Source organism: Podarcis muralis, chromosome 13 (assembly GCF_964188315.1).
Source record: "Podarcis muralis chromosome 13, rPodMur119.hap1.1, whole genome shotgun sequence".
Classification (NCBI taxonomy): Eukaryota; Metazoa; Chordata; class Lepidosauria; order Squamata; family Lacertidae; genus Podarcis; species Podarcis muralis.
In genome coordinates this window covers 15,448,695-15,467,187 of record NC_135667.1, presented here as the reverse complement: position 1 = coordinate 15,467,187, position 18,493 = coordinate 15,448,695, and the positions used below count along the sequence as shown (strand labels likewise).

General features: G+C 47.4%; 1 protein-coding gene across 6 annotated transcripts; it reads right to left on the bottom strand.

The window, feature by feature from the left end:
- Window positions 1-4,329: 4,329 nt before the first annotated feature.
- Window positions 4,330-18,450, bottom strand: LOC114583254 (sulfotransferase 1C2-like). Of its 6 annotated transcripts, none has more exons than XM_077917951.1 (9): window positions 17,864-18,450; window positions 16,512-16,646; window positions 10,556-10,727; window positions 9,202-9,327; window positions 8,331-8,428; window positions 6,717-6,843; window positions 6,394-6,488; window positions 5,391-5,571; window positions 4,330-4,573 (listed from the first exon to the last, which is right to left on the bottom strand). In XM_077917951.1, the coding sequence occupies exons 2-9, from the start codon at window positions 16,548-16,550 to the stop codon at window positions 4,461-4,463; spliced, it is 951 nt and encodes a 316-aa protein (XP_077774077.1). In that variant the 5' UTR covers window positions 16,551-16,646; window positions 17,864-18,450; the 3' UTR covers window positions 4,330-4,460. The 6 variants fall into 6 exon arrangements, with proteins under 6 accessions (XP_077774077.1, XP_077774078.1, XP_077774080.1 ...); XM_077917952.1 differs by having other exon boundaries at window positions 10,556-10,724; XM_077917954.1 differs by lacking the exons at window positions 16,512-16,646; window positions 17,864-18,450 and adding an exon at window positions 13,227-13,516 and having other exon boundaries at window positions 10,556-10,724.
- Between the last annotated feature and the right edge of the window lie 43 nt (window positions 18,451-18,493).

Below are 18,493 nucleotides of genomic sequence, written 5' to 3'. Positions count from 1 at the left end.
CATTTCTGCTGAAATTTGTGTGTTGAAGAAAAAAAAAACCCTCACATTTTAGTGTGAATTTATCTTAATAAACACATTTTTTGTATGCAGTTTTGACAAATATACCATACTTTTCCGTGTATAAGACTAGGTTTTTTTACTTTAAAATTATGCGAAAAACTATGGGTCATCTTATACATGGGGCAATCTCCCCCCCTATTTTCTTAAATTAAAGTGCCTAAAAATAGGGGGCGTCTTATATATGGGGGCAACTTATGCACAGAAAAATACTGGTTTTTGGCAAAAATAGCTTACAAAAATACATTTAAACAATTAAAAATGCAACCACCACCAATGTTACAGATATCAACAAGTGGTATTGGGCAGTAGGATCTGTGCTATTCATCTGGGAAAGCCTGAGCAAACAATATAGTTTTTAGTAAAAGTCAGACGCCCCCAACAGTCGGTGCTTCCCCAGTCCTAGGTGGGAGAGTGTTCCAGAGGGAATGTTAGCACCAGCTGGCCTTGCACAGCTCAGGCACCATCAGCAAGGCCTCCTCTGACAATCTCAGGGATCTGCCGAATGCATATAGAGGAAGGGTGGGGAATCTCACCATGCAGGTGACCTTAGGGCACTTAGCAATGATGGGAGGAGCCAGATGCAGGAAGTGAGTGGAGTCAGAGAAGCAAAAAGTACTTCAGTGGATACCATTTTCACATGTATACTGTGAGCAGGGCCAGATTTAGGTTTGATGAGGCCCTAAGCTACTGAAGGTAATGGGGCCCTATTATATGTCAGCAACAAATTGCCGCTGTATTTTGTGTTTAATGTATGCTATAATCATAATAATAATTTATTTATACCCCGCCCATCTGGCTGGGTTCCCCCAGCCTCTCTGGGCGGCTTCCAACAATATTAAAATACAATAGTCTATTAAACATTAAAAGCTTCCCTAAACAGGGCTGCCCTCAGATGTCTTCTAAAAGTCTGGTAGTTGTTTTTCTCTTTGACATCTGGTGGGAAGGCATTCAACAGCGTGGGTGCCACTACCGAGAAGGCCCTCTGCCTGGTTCCCTGTAACTTGGCTTCTCTCAGCGAGGGAACCACCAGAAGGCCCTTGGGACTGGACCTCAGTGTCCAGGCAGAACGATGGGGGTAGAGACGCGCCTTCAGGTATACTGGTCCGAGGCCGTTTAGGGCTTTAAAGGTCAGCATCAACACTTTGAATTGTGCTCAGAAACATACTATATGGTAATTTATGGACCTAATAGGTATCTAAAGCCATTTGCTGTATGTAGATTTTATTTTATTTGTTTTTCATCTTCTATTTTGGAAATGTGCATCCAGTTTTTTTTCCCTTTAAATTTTTTGGGTCCCCCCAAGAGAGTGGGGCCCTAAGCTATAGCTTGTTTAGCTTATATGTAAATCCGGCACTGACTGTAAGCTGCATTCCAGCAACATGAAAACCAGTGGTCCATACACAAGCACAGCCCTTCATTCATGCAAGCAAGAACGATCATTGCAGTCGAAGGATACAATTCCAGCCTGGCAAAAGCCACTGAGGAAGGGGTGGTGGAGGGTCAGTGAGGGGTCCAGGAGGGAGGGCAGCCTGGGGGCAGGAGGGCCTGAGGTTCCCCATCCCTGATATAGTAGAAGGCGATCATTTAGGTAACCTGGTTCTAATTTTCCTAATTTCCCCCCCAGAAACTTTCCACCAGCTGTGTGTGCCAGTGCCAAGTTGTGGAGGTTGCCCTCAGCCATTGTGGTGGACGCAATCCTTGTACAAAAGAATAGCCGATAACCAATTCCACACCTTGATAACCAAGGCTGCCTCCTCTCCTGTTGCATGATGGATTCCGCCTCTTTCCGGCCTGAACAATCATTACGTTCTGATCAGCTCCCATCCAGAGGCGCAGATCCCAGGGAGCTGGCTCAGGTCCACCCAAAAGACACAGCCAGGAGACTTGGGAAGGAGCCAGACAAAAGTAGCCAAGAACCACAGGGCCTGATGAGGCTCCGCCATCCCCTGAGAGCACTGGCCGAGTTAAGAGCAGATGTCCACTGTCAGTGTCTGAGGTCTTCTGCCCCCCCAGCTGAACCGTACTATTCTCAACTCAACTGGCCACAAGGAGTGCTACAGAGGTGGGCCAAGGAGAAGGAGGACAGGGAGAGGAATCTTTGCCTGGATGACTGCCAAGACGCAGCTGTCAGGAGAAGCAACACATCGGACGAAGCCCCTGGGGAACAGCCGTCGGGGTATGGGGAGTTGGAGGCTAAGGAAAGCGACTCCTGAAGTACCTAGCACTGAAATGAAACCCCGGCACAGGTGCTTGGACAAGACACTATCGTGATAATATTGCCTGGTGTGGCAAGTGCATAGTAAAGAATTTTCTGGTTTCTGTATTGGCTTGTTCTAGTTTAGTCTTCCGGGATTCAGGGCAGACCTGTGAAAGTGACTGGGTATAGTGGGGTCCCAACAGAGTGGTGCACAACCAGATACTGGGCATGCCAGGCTAACCTCAAGTTTGATTGGGTTCCTTTCTTCTAAACATGTTTACACACTGCACAAAATCGGCTTGAAAGCAGGCCTGGTGACATCTCCGAATCCAGAAGAGGCTGAGCAGGATTTGGCGCCAGTGTCAGGCCTCAGGGCTCTGCGTGGCCCCTGCCTCATCCCTTTGTATAATCATGAAACAGCAAGGAAGGTCTCGGGAGTTGTTGGTGGGCAGGAGATGCAGCAGGTAACTGGGTGGAATCAGGATCTGCCAAAAGACTCCTGCCACCTGGCCATCTGAAGCCGCGTTCGCACTCTTAAGCCAGGCCATTTTCAGATATCCTGTTGATTGAGCGTTTTGTTCGCACAAATTGTGTGGGGAGGGTAGAGGATCTCGGCTTTTTATTGAGCATTCCCTCTGTTATAGAAAAAACCTGCTCTTTTTCCCTTATGGGGCATCCAAGAGCCCATATAGAGTCCTTAAGTGGGTTCCCTATTGGTAGGAGAAAATAACAAGAGGCCAACCAGAGAATATTGAGAAGCAAAGCAGCTAGTAAGCCTGACCTTTATTAAAGTGTTGCAACAGGGTCCTCACTCACCACATGCAGGAGGAACCCCAAACAATGGTGCGCAAGCCCTTATATAGACTTTTAAAATTGCCCACCCTCTAGCTCAAGACCACCCCCCAAAACATCATACATACATCACAGAAGGCGGTGGTCTACAGCAGAAATCCTGTTTGCCAGGATATCTGTTAATGGTCACTGATTGCTTTACCTGGGCAGCCTTGCCATTCTTTTGTGATGGTAAATACTTTCCTGAAACCAGGTCACAGGATCACCCTATTCCTGCACAAATATGCCCTTAAGACAGGTAAGCAAAAGACAATTGGAAAGCTTTTCCCATTTACTTCCTCCTTGCATAGAAATATTTGAGGTCAATTTGGGAGAGTCAAAATGACTTCAGGATTGCTCTCCTGTACAATTTCAGACACGTGGTTTATATACTTAAAACTGTGTTTGCCTTGTACATTTATGAACATTTATTTTATATTTAGGACCTTAGAATTCTTATAACAACTCTGACTTGACTGTGGGGCAGTTACAGGATGTTGCATCAAGCAAATGCTGTCCCCCTCTTTCCATTGCATTTCCCCTCTCTTGATCACAAACATTTTGCTTATCAGAAAAAGTCTGAGATTTTTGGTGGGGAGAGTGCGTTTGTTGTGCAAGAGTTGCAAAGCAACTTTAATTGCACAGCTTTACCGATTGAATCCACCAAAATAACAACAGCACAATCAGAAATGCTGTGCTCACATTCATAAGAACTTGTCTCTTCAGTTGTGAAGAGACTAGCTTAGCTTCCAGATCTGTTTATCAGCCATTCATCCTGGTTTGTTTGAAGACAGGTTAGCCAACACTGGGTATTGAATGAGCTCTCACCCATATTTGTTTGTGAGGAGGTTAGATGGATTGTGAGGCTAGCAAGTGGTTATCTCTCACTTTCTGGGGCATTTCCCCATCACCACAAGAAATTGGATCTTTTGAGGAATTGGGTTTGTTTTACAAGAGGGGTCATTCCATATCAAATGATCCAATTTTCAAGTAAGATTCAGTCATGCCAGCAAATCCAGGCTGTGCAATTAAAGCTGAATCTCACCTGAAAATAGTCACAGGCTAGAAGTGCCCTAGACTTCTCCCACCTCTCTCAGTGAAAGCTGGAGTTTTTAGGGGCCTCGCAGAAGCACCAGGTTCTGCACCAGAAAGCAAATGCCACAGTGTGCATCAGGAAATGCCACCAAGCAGAAAGCAGTGTCCCCACCCACATGGAATCAAGCATCCAAACATACAGCCTATGAAATTATAAAACTCTTTTTCTTTATTAGTACTGCTGGAAAAGGCAACCCCCCCTGAGGACATTGGCTGAGGTGAGCCTTCACTTTTCAGGGAATCCTCTTAAGGGATTCTGACATTGGACTTTTGGCTCTCAGAGCTCCATGGTGAATGTCAGGGTAGTATCAGCCATCTTTCTTTGGTAGTCTTCATTGAACCGCTCGTTCTGAGCCACCGTGAAGTGATTCTTCCAGTCCCCAACTGTCCCTATAAAAGAAACACACACAATCCACTCAGCGTAATGGGTAGAGGTTTTCCGTGGCACTGTCTGCTATTATGCCCCATAAATTACCAGGGTGGGTACATTCACAGCGCTCAATGTCATTAGGATGTAGCAGTAATCCCTCAATGAGAGATTTTGCAAGGGTGTGGGGGGATGTTCGAAGAAAGAGTCTATATAGGTTGGAGACTTAGATATCCTTCTTGTACAGTGGTACCTCAGGTTACGTATGCTTCAGGTTACATACGCTTCACGTTAGAGACTCCGCTAACCCAGAAATAGTGCCTCAGGTTAAGAACTTTGCCTCAGAATGAAAACAGAAATTGTGCTCTGGCGGCGGGGCGGCGGCAGGAGGCCCCATTAGCTAAAGTGGTGCTTCAGGTTAAGAATGGACCTCCGGAACGAATTAAGTACTTAACCCGAGGTACCACTGTATTTTCATCATGATTTGTTGTCACATGAGATACCACTTTCAATGCTGTGTGCGCCCACAAACATTTTGGAGTGGTCACACTGCTTCATTTTCCACAACTGAAATCCTGCAACTTTTTAGACCACAAATGTTCTGGTTCATTTTTGTTCCAGTTTTGCCTCACTATATACCCTTCCAGAAAGCAAACATGGGGTAGCATCGCAGAACAATTAATAAACCCACCGCCAATGAACATTAAAACACCAGTCTGGAGGGCCCTCTAAGACAATGCCCGTTTCCTTCCAGCGGCGTGACTTGTGGGACTTCAACGTTCTGCCTGTTGAGCATAGTTGGCACCGTCCAAAATGAAGATGTTGAGGGGGAAGCCATACCTTTCCTCATGAATGGGGAAATGGACAGGTCCATGACCGAGATGGGGACGCCAGCCCGGTTGGCCATGGGGTTGTCTTTCATGACTTCGAAGGAAGTGTGGCGGACAATCTTGTCCACGGTCGCCTCATCCAGTTGCTTCCCTATGAATTGCATCACCTTCTGGATCTCACGCTTTGGGTCCTGTGTGGAGATGGAGAAAGTGCAGCAGGGTTTGGCCTGAGAGAAAGGACGCCGGGAAGGGGCAGGGTGGTGCTGAGAACAAGAACATTTAGGAGAAGTGCTTTGGTGTCCCAAGCAGACAGATCTGCTTGTAAATCTTCCACAATCTGCCCATTTTTTCAAACTGGCCAACATGGAGACCTTTCTCATAATAGTGTAAAAGCCAGAAGGAAACCACATTAACAGGTTTTATTCCTTGTTGGCAGGGCTTATTGCTGTGGTCACTGTATTCTTGTCCTCCCTCAAATGCAGTCCCCCTCAACCTTGAGTCCTCCCGTCCCCCCTGGTTATAGGCCACGGTGAAGGCTGCTGTAGTGTCAAAGGGTACCTGGGACATGTGAGCAGTGTCTGCAGGATCAGGCCTGGTATCACTAACATAGAACAAGGAGGAGGAGGTAAGTAGACAAAATTGGAAACCAGGGTTGGAGACACAACACAGGATCTGTTGAAAGCTTATGAAACGGCAGATGAAGGTGGAGAAACAAGACCAAGGATAGGCAGGCAAATATGTTTGTGGAGCTGTCCCACCCCCAGCTTACTAGCAGCCTCTTCCTGCTCCCTTTTGGCAAGAGATGAGGGAGAGGCGACGGCAGAGCCGCCATCACCAGCAATTCATTCTGGGTCTCACCAGCAATTCATTCTGGGTGTGGCAGATGGGACAGGCTTTTTCACACTTTCTCCCCTATGTAGATTCACTCCACATCATCCCTGCACTATTTCCAGAGTCTGTTCTCCGCAAGGGATGCTGTCCAGAAGGCCCCACCGCCTTCCTGATCTGCTCACCCTTTTTATGTCTTCATAGAAGAGGTAGAGCACACGGTGCGTGTCTTTTGCCTTCCACCAGCCTTTGACGTGATCGTACCACGGGCCCCAGCCCACTGGAAGACACAGAGTGGGCGCGATGAGGAGCACAGTGACAAATCCCCCAGCAGGAGCAAAAAACCACAATGCTATTGCTGCTACCATCACCACCAAATGCAATTTATAAACACTGTCACCAACTGCATCTGACCTTTTCCTTATTGTAACTTTCTCACACACGCAAAGTGTTGTGATTGCTAGAATCAAAAAGATTAGGAGGGAAGGGTGCATTGCTTTTAACTCACCTTTGCCTGCCATGAAAGTCTCAAAATATTCCTGCCATGTTCCGGGGGCAGGTACCACCTTGCTCATCCTTTGGAAATGGAAATAGGACACCATGCAGTCCTTGGCATTCCTTGCCACGTAAAGGAACTGAATGGGGAAGACAAATGGGAGACATTAATGCATTTAACTAGGAGATTCAGTTATTAACAAGCTTTTTCTCCAGGAAGCTCCAAGATGAGGGACCTAGGACTTCTCTAGCTCACCTGAGTATCCTCTTTTCAGCATCTTTCTCTCCTTCGTTTTGTTTGCAAAAAGTTTATACAGACATTAGACAAGGGGTGCTTCCAAACCTAATGCCACCCAAAAATAATGACAGTCGTGTAAAGAAATATTCAGGTTGCATGATTATAGTTGTCTTGGAGGCAACACACTTTCCATAGACTTAAACCAGCTCCCTACAACTCGCCCAACAACTCAGGGATGCATTGTACCTTTCCTGAATACAACCCCAGACTTCTCAGCTGGACACAGCAGCAAATAAAAGTCCTCAAAATGCAATGGGCTGCTTCAGCCACAATCAGTCTTGCATCACAAACTTGCACCCCCTCAACTACTGGATTTTTTGCAATAAGGAAAGTGAAGAGGAAATGTACTGGAAAGTGTGGGCTAGCTCTGGCTTTGATGCAATGTCATCTAACCTCCCCACAACAAGTCAGGATGAATGCTCACTAAATCTATGTCTGCTAAGCTCGCCGCAAAACTAATCAGGATGAATGGTCAATATATGAACAGGTCATCTGGAAGCACCCACATTACGGTCTTCCCAGAGCATTTGTTCTGATTTGTTTGCAGGGAGGTTATACAACAATGGCACCCATCCTGTTTCGTTTGCATGGTGGTGATACATTTCCCCGCTGATCATTCATTCACCCCAAACTTTGCAGTGTATGTCCCCATCACTTTCCAAACTGCAAAAAGCACTTCAATCTATTTTAACTGCTGTCAGGGACTGGGCAGAGGAGGAATGGTGGACAAACATCTGGAAATGGGAAGTAGCTGCTCTGGCAGTTGGGTTGAATCTGGTTTACAAGCCAAGCGGTAGAGAGCTGCCTAAGGTCCAAATTTGGGAATGGGAAACCTGTGCCCCTCCAAGATGTCAGATTCCAACTTCTATCAGCCCCAGCCAATGTAGCCAACCATCAGGGATAATGGGAGTTGTAGTTCAACAACATCTGGAGGGCCACAGATGTTGAAATTAATTATGCAAATGCAATTAATATGCACATTTTTAAAAAATGTAAAGAGCAGGTGCTGAGGGTGCTGGAACCACAGGGAATGGAAAGGGAGAGATTAGCTCTTCACCATGGTCTGAATCCCAAGGAATATTGTCTCTGCAAAGCTATTTGCATCAGAAAGACATTTTTCTTGCAACATTGCAATGGAGGGGGGAAGAAGGAGTCCTGCTTAGGGTATCTCACAGCTGTTATTGATATTTTTATATTTTTAAAAGCATACATGCTGATTGCCTTCCCGAAATTAGCGTGGCACCTAGTTTAGCCCTAGGATCCACCTCTCAGAATGAAGCAAAAGGGTGTCTCCTCCCAAAGTGTGAGGCCCCCTTTCCCATCCCTTACCTTGCAGTTCTGCTCCCAAAAGGACCGAGGGAGCAACTGAACGGGGAGATGGGTTTTCAGAGTCCGTGGAGAAGGCATTGCATTCGCTTGATCAACCCCTGCTCAAAGAAGAGTGAGGCATTAGTGGCAAAACAGGGGTGGGAGATCATCCTGTCCCAATTCGGAGGGCAAAACACAGCGAAAAAGTAATCCATTTCAAAATCCAAATCAAGTTACATGATTGGCCTTTCCGGGAGACCTGGGGAAGGTAGTTATGCTGAGAAACCCATTTTATAATGTTATAGGATTGAAGGGTTGGTTTGGAGGAACCCTATGGGTTCCAGCCAAGCCTGTGGTTTTGTATCTACAACATGGCAGCCTTTTACAAGAGGGAACCTGCTGAACTGGTCAGAATGGTCTCTTTTTCAAAATAAGGGCCCTGGCCAAGTCTGTTAAGCATTCTATCTGCAGATGCCTAGAAGTTGGCGAAGACCAGGTGTGTTGCCATGGAAACAACTGGAGATGCTTCTGGAGGAGAAGAGTGGTCCTTTCCCCATCTCACCTGGTTGGATATCATTTCATTCTAGAAAGCGGGGGGTGGGGAGGCCGGGGGGGCTAATCTGGGGTGAGTTTTGTCTGGCCTTGAAGCTAGAGAAAGACAGGGACAGAGGCTCCCTGGAAACCTAAAGGGGAGGCCAAGATCTGCTGGAATGTTCCTTCTGTGAGCCTATGCTCAGGTTGCACATCTGTGCAAGTAAAGCCATATTTCCTAAAGATGCCACAGTCTCCAGGGACCTTCATTCCAAGGAAAGTGAGTAAAAGCAGTCTCCCCCCCCCCCCCCAGAGATTGGGTTGGGCACCACAGGAATATGGATGGTGCTGTATTTGTCACCTGAGGGCTGGGGTGGCCGTGCCCACTCAATGAATGGGTGGCGATGATGCACAGGGGCCCGCTGGCATTTCTCCAGGTCGCCTTCTTGTTGGATCATATCCACTATCTCTTGTATCCAGGTGGTACCTGGCATAATGCACAAAGAGAGAGAGCAGGAAAATCAGCACTCATATATTCAGGCCCAGTCTTTTGCCCAGGACCTCAGCTCTCTTGCCCTGTCTGCTATTTAAAAATTAAATCCCCTTTTGCTTACAGGGCTCTTCTGCATGCTGTATACAGCTCAGCACCCGTGTGACTCCAGCCACTAATGCATATTGCTTTCCATCTATCACTATGAACTAGCAGGTGCAAAGTTGTGTTGTGGATCTGTGCCCAGAAAGTTTACAGTAATCAGTAGCACAGCAAGCTAATTATTCTGCATCCTGAATAGATTTTGCATATTTACCACTATGTGCCAACTTTGCACACTTCATACTGCTTCTGCTAGCTGTAAGAAAGGGAGATACAGAGACCTTTAAAGCCCTCTCTGCACACATGGTTTTAAGCACAGCATTCAAACTCACTAGGACTAGGAACTTGGTTTTTTTAATAATAATAATAATAAACACAAGGGACGCAGGTGGCACTGTGGGTTAAAGCCTCAGCACCTAGGATTTGCCGATCGAAAGGTCGGCGGTTCGAATCTCTGCGGTGGGGTGCGCTCCTGTCGTTCGGTCCCAGCGCCTGCCAACCTAGCAGTTCGAAAGCACCTTCGGGAGCAAGTAGATAAATAGGGACCGCTTTCTAGCGGGAAGGTAAACGGTGTTCCGTGTGCTGCCCTGGCTTGCCAGAGCAGCGATGTCACGCTGGCCACGTGACCCGGAAGTGTCTGCGGACAGCACTGGCTCCCGGCCTATAGAGTGAGATGAGCGCACAACCCTAGAGTCTGGCAAGACTGGCCCGTATGGGCAGGGGTACCTTTACCTTTACCTTTAATAATAAACACACAAAGGATGAACCTAGAGATTCTGAGCCCTGTATGTGCTCTGAAAATAAAAAGAACAAACATTAATGCATGGAATGATCACCACCCACAGAGCTGAATGTAATAATCGTCTACCTGGCACAGACACAGGCAAACTCGGCCCGCCAGATGTTTTGGGACTACAACTCCCATCATCCCTAGCTAACAGGACCAGTGGTCAGGGATGATGGGAATTGTAGTCCCAAAAAGATCTGGAGGGCCGAGTTTGCCCATGACTGACCTAGCTGAACCGTCTTTCTGAAGGCAATATAGGACTCTCGCTGGACTCATCTTGAGTTTTGTGCTTCGGCAACTCCCAAACTAGATGCAGCTTTGTCCCTGGATAATTACCTGCTTTGGGATATGTACAAATGAGCAGGTCGTCTGGCTTCGCCTGGAAGCTCTGGATCCGGCTCCATTCCTGACAAGTAGCCTTTGCCAGGGGAATCCCGTCCACTTCGCCCAGCTCGGGGCGCCCCTCTGGTTGGGCATCTTTCCCTTGTCCTGTAGGCATTGCTCTCTGCTGGGGAAACAAGACACAAGGAAAATACAGCGCATTGCATTATTATGCGTCGCTGCCATTCTTAAGGAAATCAGCCCTGAGTGCTCACTGGAAGGACAGATCCTGAAGCTGAGGCTCCAATACTTTGGCCACCTCATGAGAAGACTCCCTGGAAAAGACCCTGATGTTGGGAAAGATGGAGGGCACAAGGAGAAGGGGGCGACAGAGGACGAGATGGTTGGACAGAGATGAAGCTACCAGCATGAGTTTGACCAAACTGCGGGAGGCAGTGGAAGACAGGAGTGCCTGGCGTGCTCTGGTCCATGGGGTCACGAAGAGTCGGACACGACTAAACAACAACAAAGTCTTTTAGGGAAGAGACCTTCCATGGTTGCCACCGTATGCGTTCAGGTTACGGTTGCCATCTCTCTCTTTGTTATATACATCAGGACTCCTGAGCCTTTAACAACAACAGGCATGCACAACACAGCTTGAGGTGGGTTTCCTCAGAAGGGCTTCTTCACCTTTTTAATTTCTGCATGCCAAAAGGCGCAAGAGCCCTGCCAGAGAAAATCGAAGGCAGGAAGAGAGGAGGATACAGTCACGGTCCCTGTGTATCCCCATTGGACCCACAGCTTCTCCCAGATAGCTCTGCCCCCTCCACAACTTCTTCCCCATCTTGGCCTTTCCCTACCTTTCCATCCACCAGGGTGCTGGGTATTATAGCTCTTTGAGGGGTAAACTACAGTTCCCAGTTTTCTTTTTTGGGTGGGTAAGTGCTTTAAATGTGTGGTGTGTGTGGGAATGTCATGGATAGTAGGAGAGGATATATTGATTAAATATTATCCTTCTTCACTCACACTTGTGAGTCAGTAGCAGAGTACATTCCTCTGTATGTTGCAGGAAACTACTTGGTAGATTTGTTTGAATCTCTTTACTTAAGCAATCCAGTCTGGATTGTCCAGATTGGGTTTGATCCTGGTAAATTCCTCTCCTACCCTTCCTAAAAAGAATAAAGACACAACAGTCTTCTTTTAAAAGTATAACAAGAAGTTTACTTACATTCAGTTCACAGTAGGTTCCCTGAAGGCAGGCTTTGCTTGAAGTTACAGAAACCATGTAGGGATATAAGCCCATGTCCTGCTGGCTGAGAGCCAGCAGACAGCTAAACACATCAGTATCGGAAGAAGGCAGCAAAAGAGAGAAAGGGAAGATGGCTGTGTGAGCAGCCCTTTCCCAGGGTCTCACAGAGTCACGCCCATCTACCTGGTCACACGCAGGATGCTCCAGCCCAGGTGTGACAGGAAGTCCTCCTGGCTGCAGTAACATCCCCCTCTGTGTCTGCTCAGGGCAAACAGGAAGTGTTGTACTTGCCTGCTTATGTTACATCCCACAGTGTGTTTGCAGCCTGTGTCTTGGGGCACTTTAAAATTTAACATCTCACAGAAGAATCACTCTCTGTTGCATCTAGGTAGGCAGAGGCTCTGCAGCGGACAAATGGCCAGATCATATATTGTGCATCCCCCCTCCCCCATAAACTTAAAATGTTATAGGTTCAGAAAAATGTAAATTGAATGGGCGGGGAAGAAGGCTCAGGTGTGAGTTTGAAACACCCTAAAATTCCTTGCCCAAGCAGAGAGTGGACACTCATTTGGGGTTTAGCAGGAACCTCTTGAGACAGACCACTTAGATTTAGATGGTACTACATGAGGTTAGATGGTACTACATGAGGCCTCGCTGGGGCCTTTGTTATGCTTGCACCAGCAATAAACTTCGTGAAGTCTCCATCCATATCTATATAATCCAAGTTGTGCTGCTGCTATATTCGTCGTCGCTACCAGTCTTTTGGGACGCAGGTGGCGCTGTGGGTAAAAGCCTCAGTGCCTAGGGCTTGCCGATCGAAAGGTCGGCGGTTCGAATCCCCGCGGCGGGGTGCGCTCCCGTTGTTCGGTCCCAGCGCCTGCCAACCTAGCAGTTCGAAAGCACCCCCAGGTGCAAGTAGATAAATAGGGACCGCTTACTGGCGGGAAGGTAAACGGCGTTTCCGTGTGCTGCGCTGGCTCGCCAGATGCAGCTTGTCACGCTGGCCACGTGACCCGGAAGTGTCTCCGGACAGCGCTGGCCCCCGGCCTCTAGAGTGAGATGGGCGCACAACCCCAGAGTCTGTCAAGACTGGCCCGTATGGGCAGGGGTACCTTTACCTTTACCTTTTACATGAGGTTTATATACTGGTTGATTATAATGAAGCGCCAAAGCAGTTGGCAGAAAGAATAAGACAATCAAATCATCAGTAAAAAACAAAATTCAGTTAAAAACAACTATTTTAAACATCCAACAATTACTGTAATTCAATCTGTAGGCTAAAAGCCAGTTCAAAACACACGCCAGCACATGTCTGGGTAGGTTTGCCTAAACAGAAATATTTTCAGCAGGCACTGAAAAGAGTACAGGGAAGCCAGGGAGCACTTCAAAGTGTGGGTGCTGCCACTCTGAAAGACCAACTTATTGCCAGTTTTGTACCTTTCGTCCTTGCCGAGTTGATGTTGAGTTTCAGAGACTTCCCGGTTAGCTCTTTCCCTGCAGCAGCCACAACGGGAAAGGAAACCGGGTCTGATTGGTTCCTAGTCGAAAAGCTTGGAAGGTCCCTCCCAGAAGAGGTGGATTAAAAGCTTCCCCCTCCAAAGCTTTGTAGCGTAAAAGCTACACAGTTAAACTTCCTAAGTACTTTTGGGTTGTTTTCTCGACAATTTAACCAGGCAGTTAGCTGCTGCCTGCCTCCAGCCTTGACAAAACAGATTCCGCTCCTCAGCTGCCTTTAAAATTAAAGAGGAGCACGGCAGGTGACATCAGTTTTGCATTCCTGGAACTGTGAAGGATCACTGAGCTGGACTTATGCGGAGCACTGCCAGTAAGTTTGCTCTTCAAACCTTGGAGGGAGGGAGTTTGCATAGCTACATAAAGAAGCAAAAGTCCTTCCCATCCTCCAAGGGGTGATCGGAGGAAGCTTGAGGAATGAGGGGGAGTCATTTGGGGAAGGGATTTTTCTGGGGGGGGGAGAGGTATTTTCAGAGGAAAGGGATTAAGGTCTTTCCCACACCATGCCAGTCTTTTGCTGGAGTTCACAGGGTGTCTTTGGGGAGGAGATCTCCTAGGAAGTAAGTGCCATATACTGTATAGTTCGGTCTCCAGGGGATTAAAGGTAAAGGTACCCCTGCCCGTATGGGCCAGTCTTGCCAGACTCTGGGGTTGTGCGCTCATCTCACTATATAGGCCGGGAGCCAGCGCTGTCCGCAGACACTTCCGGGTCACGTGGCCAGCGTGACAAGCTGCATCTGGCGAGCCAGCACAGCACACGGAACGCCATTTACCTTCCCGCTGGTAAGCGGTCCCTATTTATCTACTTGCACCCGAGGGTGATTTCGAACTGCTAGGTTGGCAGGCGCTGGGACCGAGCGACGGGAGCGCACCCCGCTGCAGGGATTCGAACCGCCAACCTTTCGATCGGCAAGTCCTAGGCGCTGAGGCTTTAACCCACAGCGCCACCCGCGCCCCCTCCAGGGGATTAGAAGCCCCCAAATTTCTCTTCAAACCAATACATGATTTTTGGAATGCAAAATTCTTCCCCAGATTGCCTGCTGCTTTGGAAGGCTTGCTGTTGCTGTTTTTTGTTTGGAAGCTCTGGATCTGGCGCCAATTCAATAGCAGTGGACTTAAGATGGGGAATCCTGTCTACTTTACCCAGCAGAGTCTGTCACTTTGCTCTTCAAGGTTTAACCAACAAGTTCATGTCTTTGAGACCAAAAGTGTGATGTGGTTAGGGCGTTGCTGTCTAACGGAGGGTCATTAGATGGGCAGCTCTCTCTGTAACACTTCATCAGTTTTGATTTGACAGCCATTTGGATTAGGCTCAAGATGTGTGGAAATTCTGGAGGAACCCAAACCATCACCAAAGTCAGATGATACTGATGGGCTGGCTGAAGGCCACTGTCGTGGGATGGCTGGTTGCAGAGGAGTGGTGGAAGGCCCCGGCTGGGTAAACCCCAAAGGAAGAAGGCTCAGAGCCCAGGGAGTGGTGGTGGGACAACAATGAGTTGACAGGGAGAAGAGTGGGAGGAGGTGTCAGAAGCTGAAGAGGTAACAGGGCTTAGTGAGCAGGAAGAGTCTGTGGCAGAGAGCAGTTCAGTATCAGTGGCAGAAGCGGAGGCAGGAGAGGAGGGGGGCCAAGAGACAGAGATGAGGCAGGCCATTGAAGCAGCTGGGGTGTCACCCCTCCTCCTGTGACCAGCTCCCCTCTCCCCTGGTGTCCCAGAACCAGAAAAGGTATGAAGAGGGAGGAGCAAAGACAGATACAGTGACAGAGTCTCAGATCGCTTGGGAAGGACCGGGGGGAGGCAACTGTAGAAAGGCAGTCCTCACAACTGCCTCATAGAGGCAATATCTGCTGGGATGAGTGGCTGTGCTCATTAGGCCTGGCCTCCTGAGCTGACCGTGCTTTATTGAATAAAGGGTTAACTTCATTGATGCTGTGTGATTTATTGCTGACCTGCTCCTGGCACCCGCTTCCGACAGCCACCAGCTCAGAAACAATTACTGCATGATTTTTGAACTGGATCATCAATTGCGCGTAACGTTGGACCCCCCCCCCCCATCTCACTCATGAGCTGGGGCCTCTGCTGTGAGGTAGGTTAGGCTGAGAGAGATAACTAGGCCCAAGGTCACCCAGTGAGCTTCATGGCTGAAAGCAGGAATTTGAACCCAGGTCTCCTCAGTCCTGGTCCAACACTCTGCTGCTATACCACCCTGGCTCTCTTGTTCTCACAGTGGCCAACCAGATGCCTGGAGGAAACCCACATGCAGGACATGAACGCAACAGCGCTCTCTTAATCCTTGGCAATTCCCTGCATACTGCCTCCAACAGCAGAGGTAGACCCAGCTATTGTGGAAGTTGGAAAATGAACTGTTTCCACCTCTGCAGCTCGACAGCATCCATTCCACACTTGGCGCCTTGAAGGGAAACATGTCTCTTGCTTACGCACAACGGAGGACTAGAGAGACTCAGTGATCTGAAGTGACAGGCCAGCATCTGGCAACACTGCATTTACAGGCACAAAACTGCTTCCGAAATTTTTTAGAAGAAGCCCTGGTGAACTCATTGGGGGCTGCGGTCACACCCAGACTTGCCTGGTTCCTAATTCCAGTGAAACTTGCCTGAAGAGCACTGAGTCCACAGGTCTGCGCTCTCTCTCTTTCTCTCTCCCTCTCCTCCTTTCTCTCCAAGCTTAAGCAGAAAATTCACATCATGGTAGGTCTCTGCCTCTGGGTGAAATTATTTGCCTCTTAAGGCACCCTTTTCTTTATTTGTAGCCTATCACACCCAGAATTTAGCTGTGCATACTCCTACAACATCAAACTTGTTCAGTTCAGTCTGCCAACACCATTTAACAGAGATTTCAAAGGAGAAAGTGGTGAAGAGTCTCCTAGACGTAGCTACTTACATAGATCTGTCCAACAGCCAAGCACTCTGGGGCTCCTGGAAATGCCAAGTGTGGCCTCAGTGGCTAATCTTTTCCTTTTTACATTGAAACATACTGTAGGTCATTTGACTGGCAGAACCTCAACCCAATCACCATTGCTAGCATCCAAGAGACTTCCCTTTCCACAACCTGTTTGAGCTTAATCCCGGTTCCAAAGTCCATCTGCTTAGTTTGATCAGTGATATGGTTATGAATTGTATCAAGAACCCCTCCTTGTTTGTTCCTGCGCATACCTGCCTAGATCACCAATGATTTATAGCCATCTCTTTACCTTTGACGCCTTTCTGCATTCAAACAGCACTTGTTTCATCTAAAGAGGGGTGTTGTAGTTCTGTAGAAAGGCAGAGAAAGTTCTGTATGTGGGGGGAGTGGCAGAATCTCAAGCTGGGCACCAGTCATCTTGCTGCTGCCAAAACACACACCACAGTCTCAATTTCTGACTCTCTCATATGGAAATAAGCCCTGCTGGACCAGGACAAAGGCCCATCTAGTCTAGCATCCTGTTCTCACTGTGACCAACCAAGGGAACAAAAAGGAACCAAGCCTGGCAGTGCTTTCCTCATTTGTGTTCCCCAGCAGCAGGTATTCAGAGGCATACTGGCCTCCGGCAGTAGAGGTAGAATGTCAGCATAGCTATGGATAGCCCTGTGCTCCATGAATTTGTCTAATACTCTTTGAATAAACCCACTCAAGTTGGTGAACACTACTACATCTTGCGGTAGAGAATTCTAGAGTTTAGCTAGACCCTTTGTGGGCTTGTTCGAGTCCGCTTATACTACTTGTGGCTTGTACGAGTCCGCTGTTTTATTTGATTTGATTTGTTTTGATTTGTTTTGTTGTGTTGTGTTTCATGATGGGCGTAAAGCCGAATAAACATTTTGATTAATATGACCCTTTGTGGAATAGCCCATCCTTTTTTTTAGGGCCCAAAATGTCTAGAATTCATTACCATCAAACACTTCGTACATACAGTGGTACCTCGGGTTACATACGCTTCAGGTTACAGACCCAGAAATATTACATTAAGAACTTTGCTTCAGGATGAGAACAGAAATTGTGCAGTGGCGGCACAGCAGCAGCAGGAGGCCCCATTAGCTAAAGTGGTGCTTCAGGTTAAGAACAGTTTCAGGTTAAGAATGGACCTCCGGAACGGGCCTCTGGAACGAATTAAGCACATAACCAGACGTACCACTGTACATACTAAATCAGGCATGCCCAAAGTCTGTTTCGGGTGCCTAATTCAGGCCGCCAGTTGGTTTAATCTGCCCCCCCCAACCTCAATCTTCAATCCTACAAAAAGCTCAACAACTCTGAGGTAAAATCCTAAAAAAGTTCAACAACTTCAATCCTTAAAAAAGGTTAACAACTTTGGTCGGCCCTTATGGCCCTTCACTTCATCAAATCTGGCCCTCTTTGAAATAAGTTTGTGCACCACTGTACTAAATGCTTTGTTTGCACTACACTGAATTGCTCGATATTATTCTTGGGATAAAATGCCCCTGCTTTTTCAATCAAATTCAACTGAACTAAACTTACACATTAAGCACCAATCTAAAGGAGATCAGAGAGGATGCACCTAATACAGATCCATTACCAAAATTAAGCAGATAGGAATTGACTCACTAGGGTCATGCCCACGTAGCAAAGTGATTCACCATCAAATCCTTTCCCTGAAACTCTGGGCATTGTTGTTTTGTGAAGAGATGCTAGGGACTTCTGAAAGAGGATTCTTTGTACCTCAGAATTCAATTTCCCAGGATTTCTGAGCAGTGAGGACAGGCAAAATGATACAAAACCGATGTGTGTAGCGTTCATACAGCCTAATCGCTGGATCACATATTACTGGTAAACTTGCCATTTCTTTTTCGATAGGCTTGTTTCCGTGTTACACTGTCTCTCTCTACATGTGCCCAAGCGTTTATGCAGATACAGACTGCAAGACTGTTCAGCTCAACCACTTATGCCACACAGACCACGCTCTCCTTTAATATAACTGGTAGGCACTCCTAATTTCTCTCTGCATGGCTAGCACATCACACCAGGGGTTGTGGAAGCTTTATTAAATTTGTAGCCCAACCTGGGAAGGTAGACCATCTTTTTAACTTATTGTGGTCTGCCAACAGATCACAAATACTATTGGTCAGGGTCCAGGAAAACTAAAATAGTAGCATAGCATAAACCCTGTTACTGAACAGGAGTAAAAGATGTAAGATTAAGACTTATTATTATTATTATTATTATTATTATTATTAT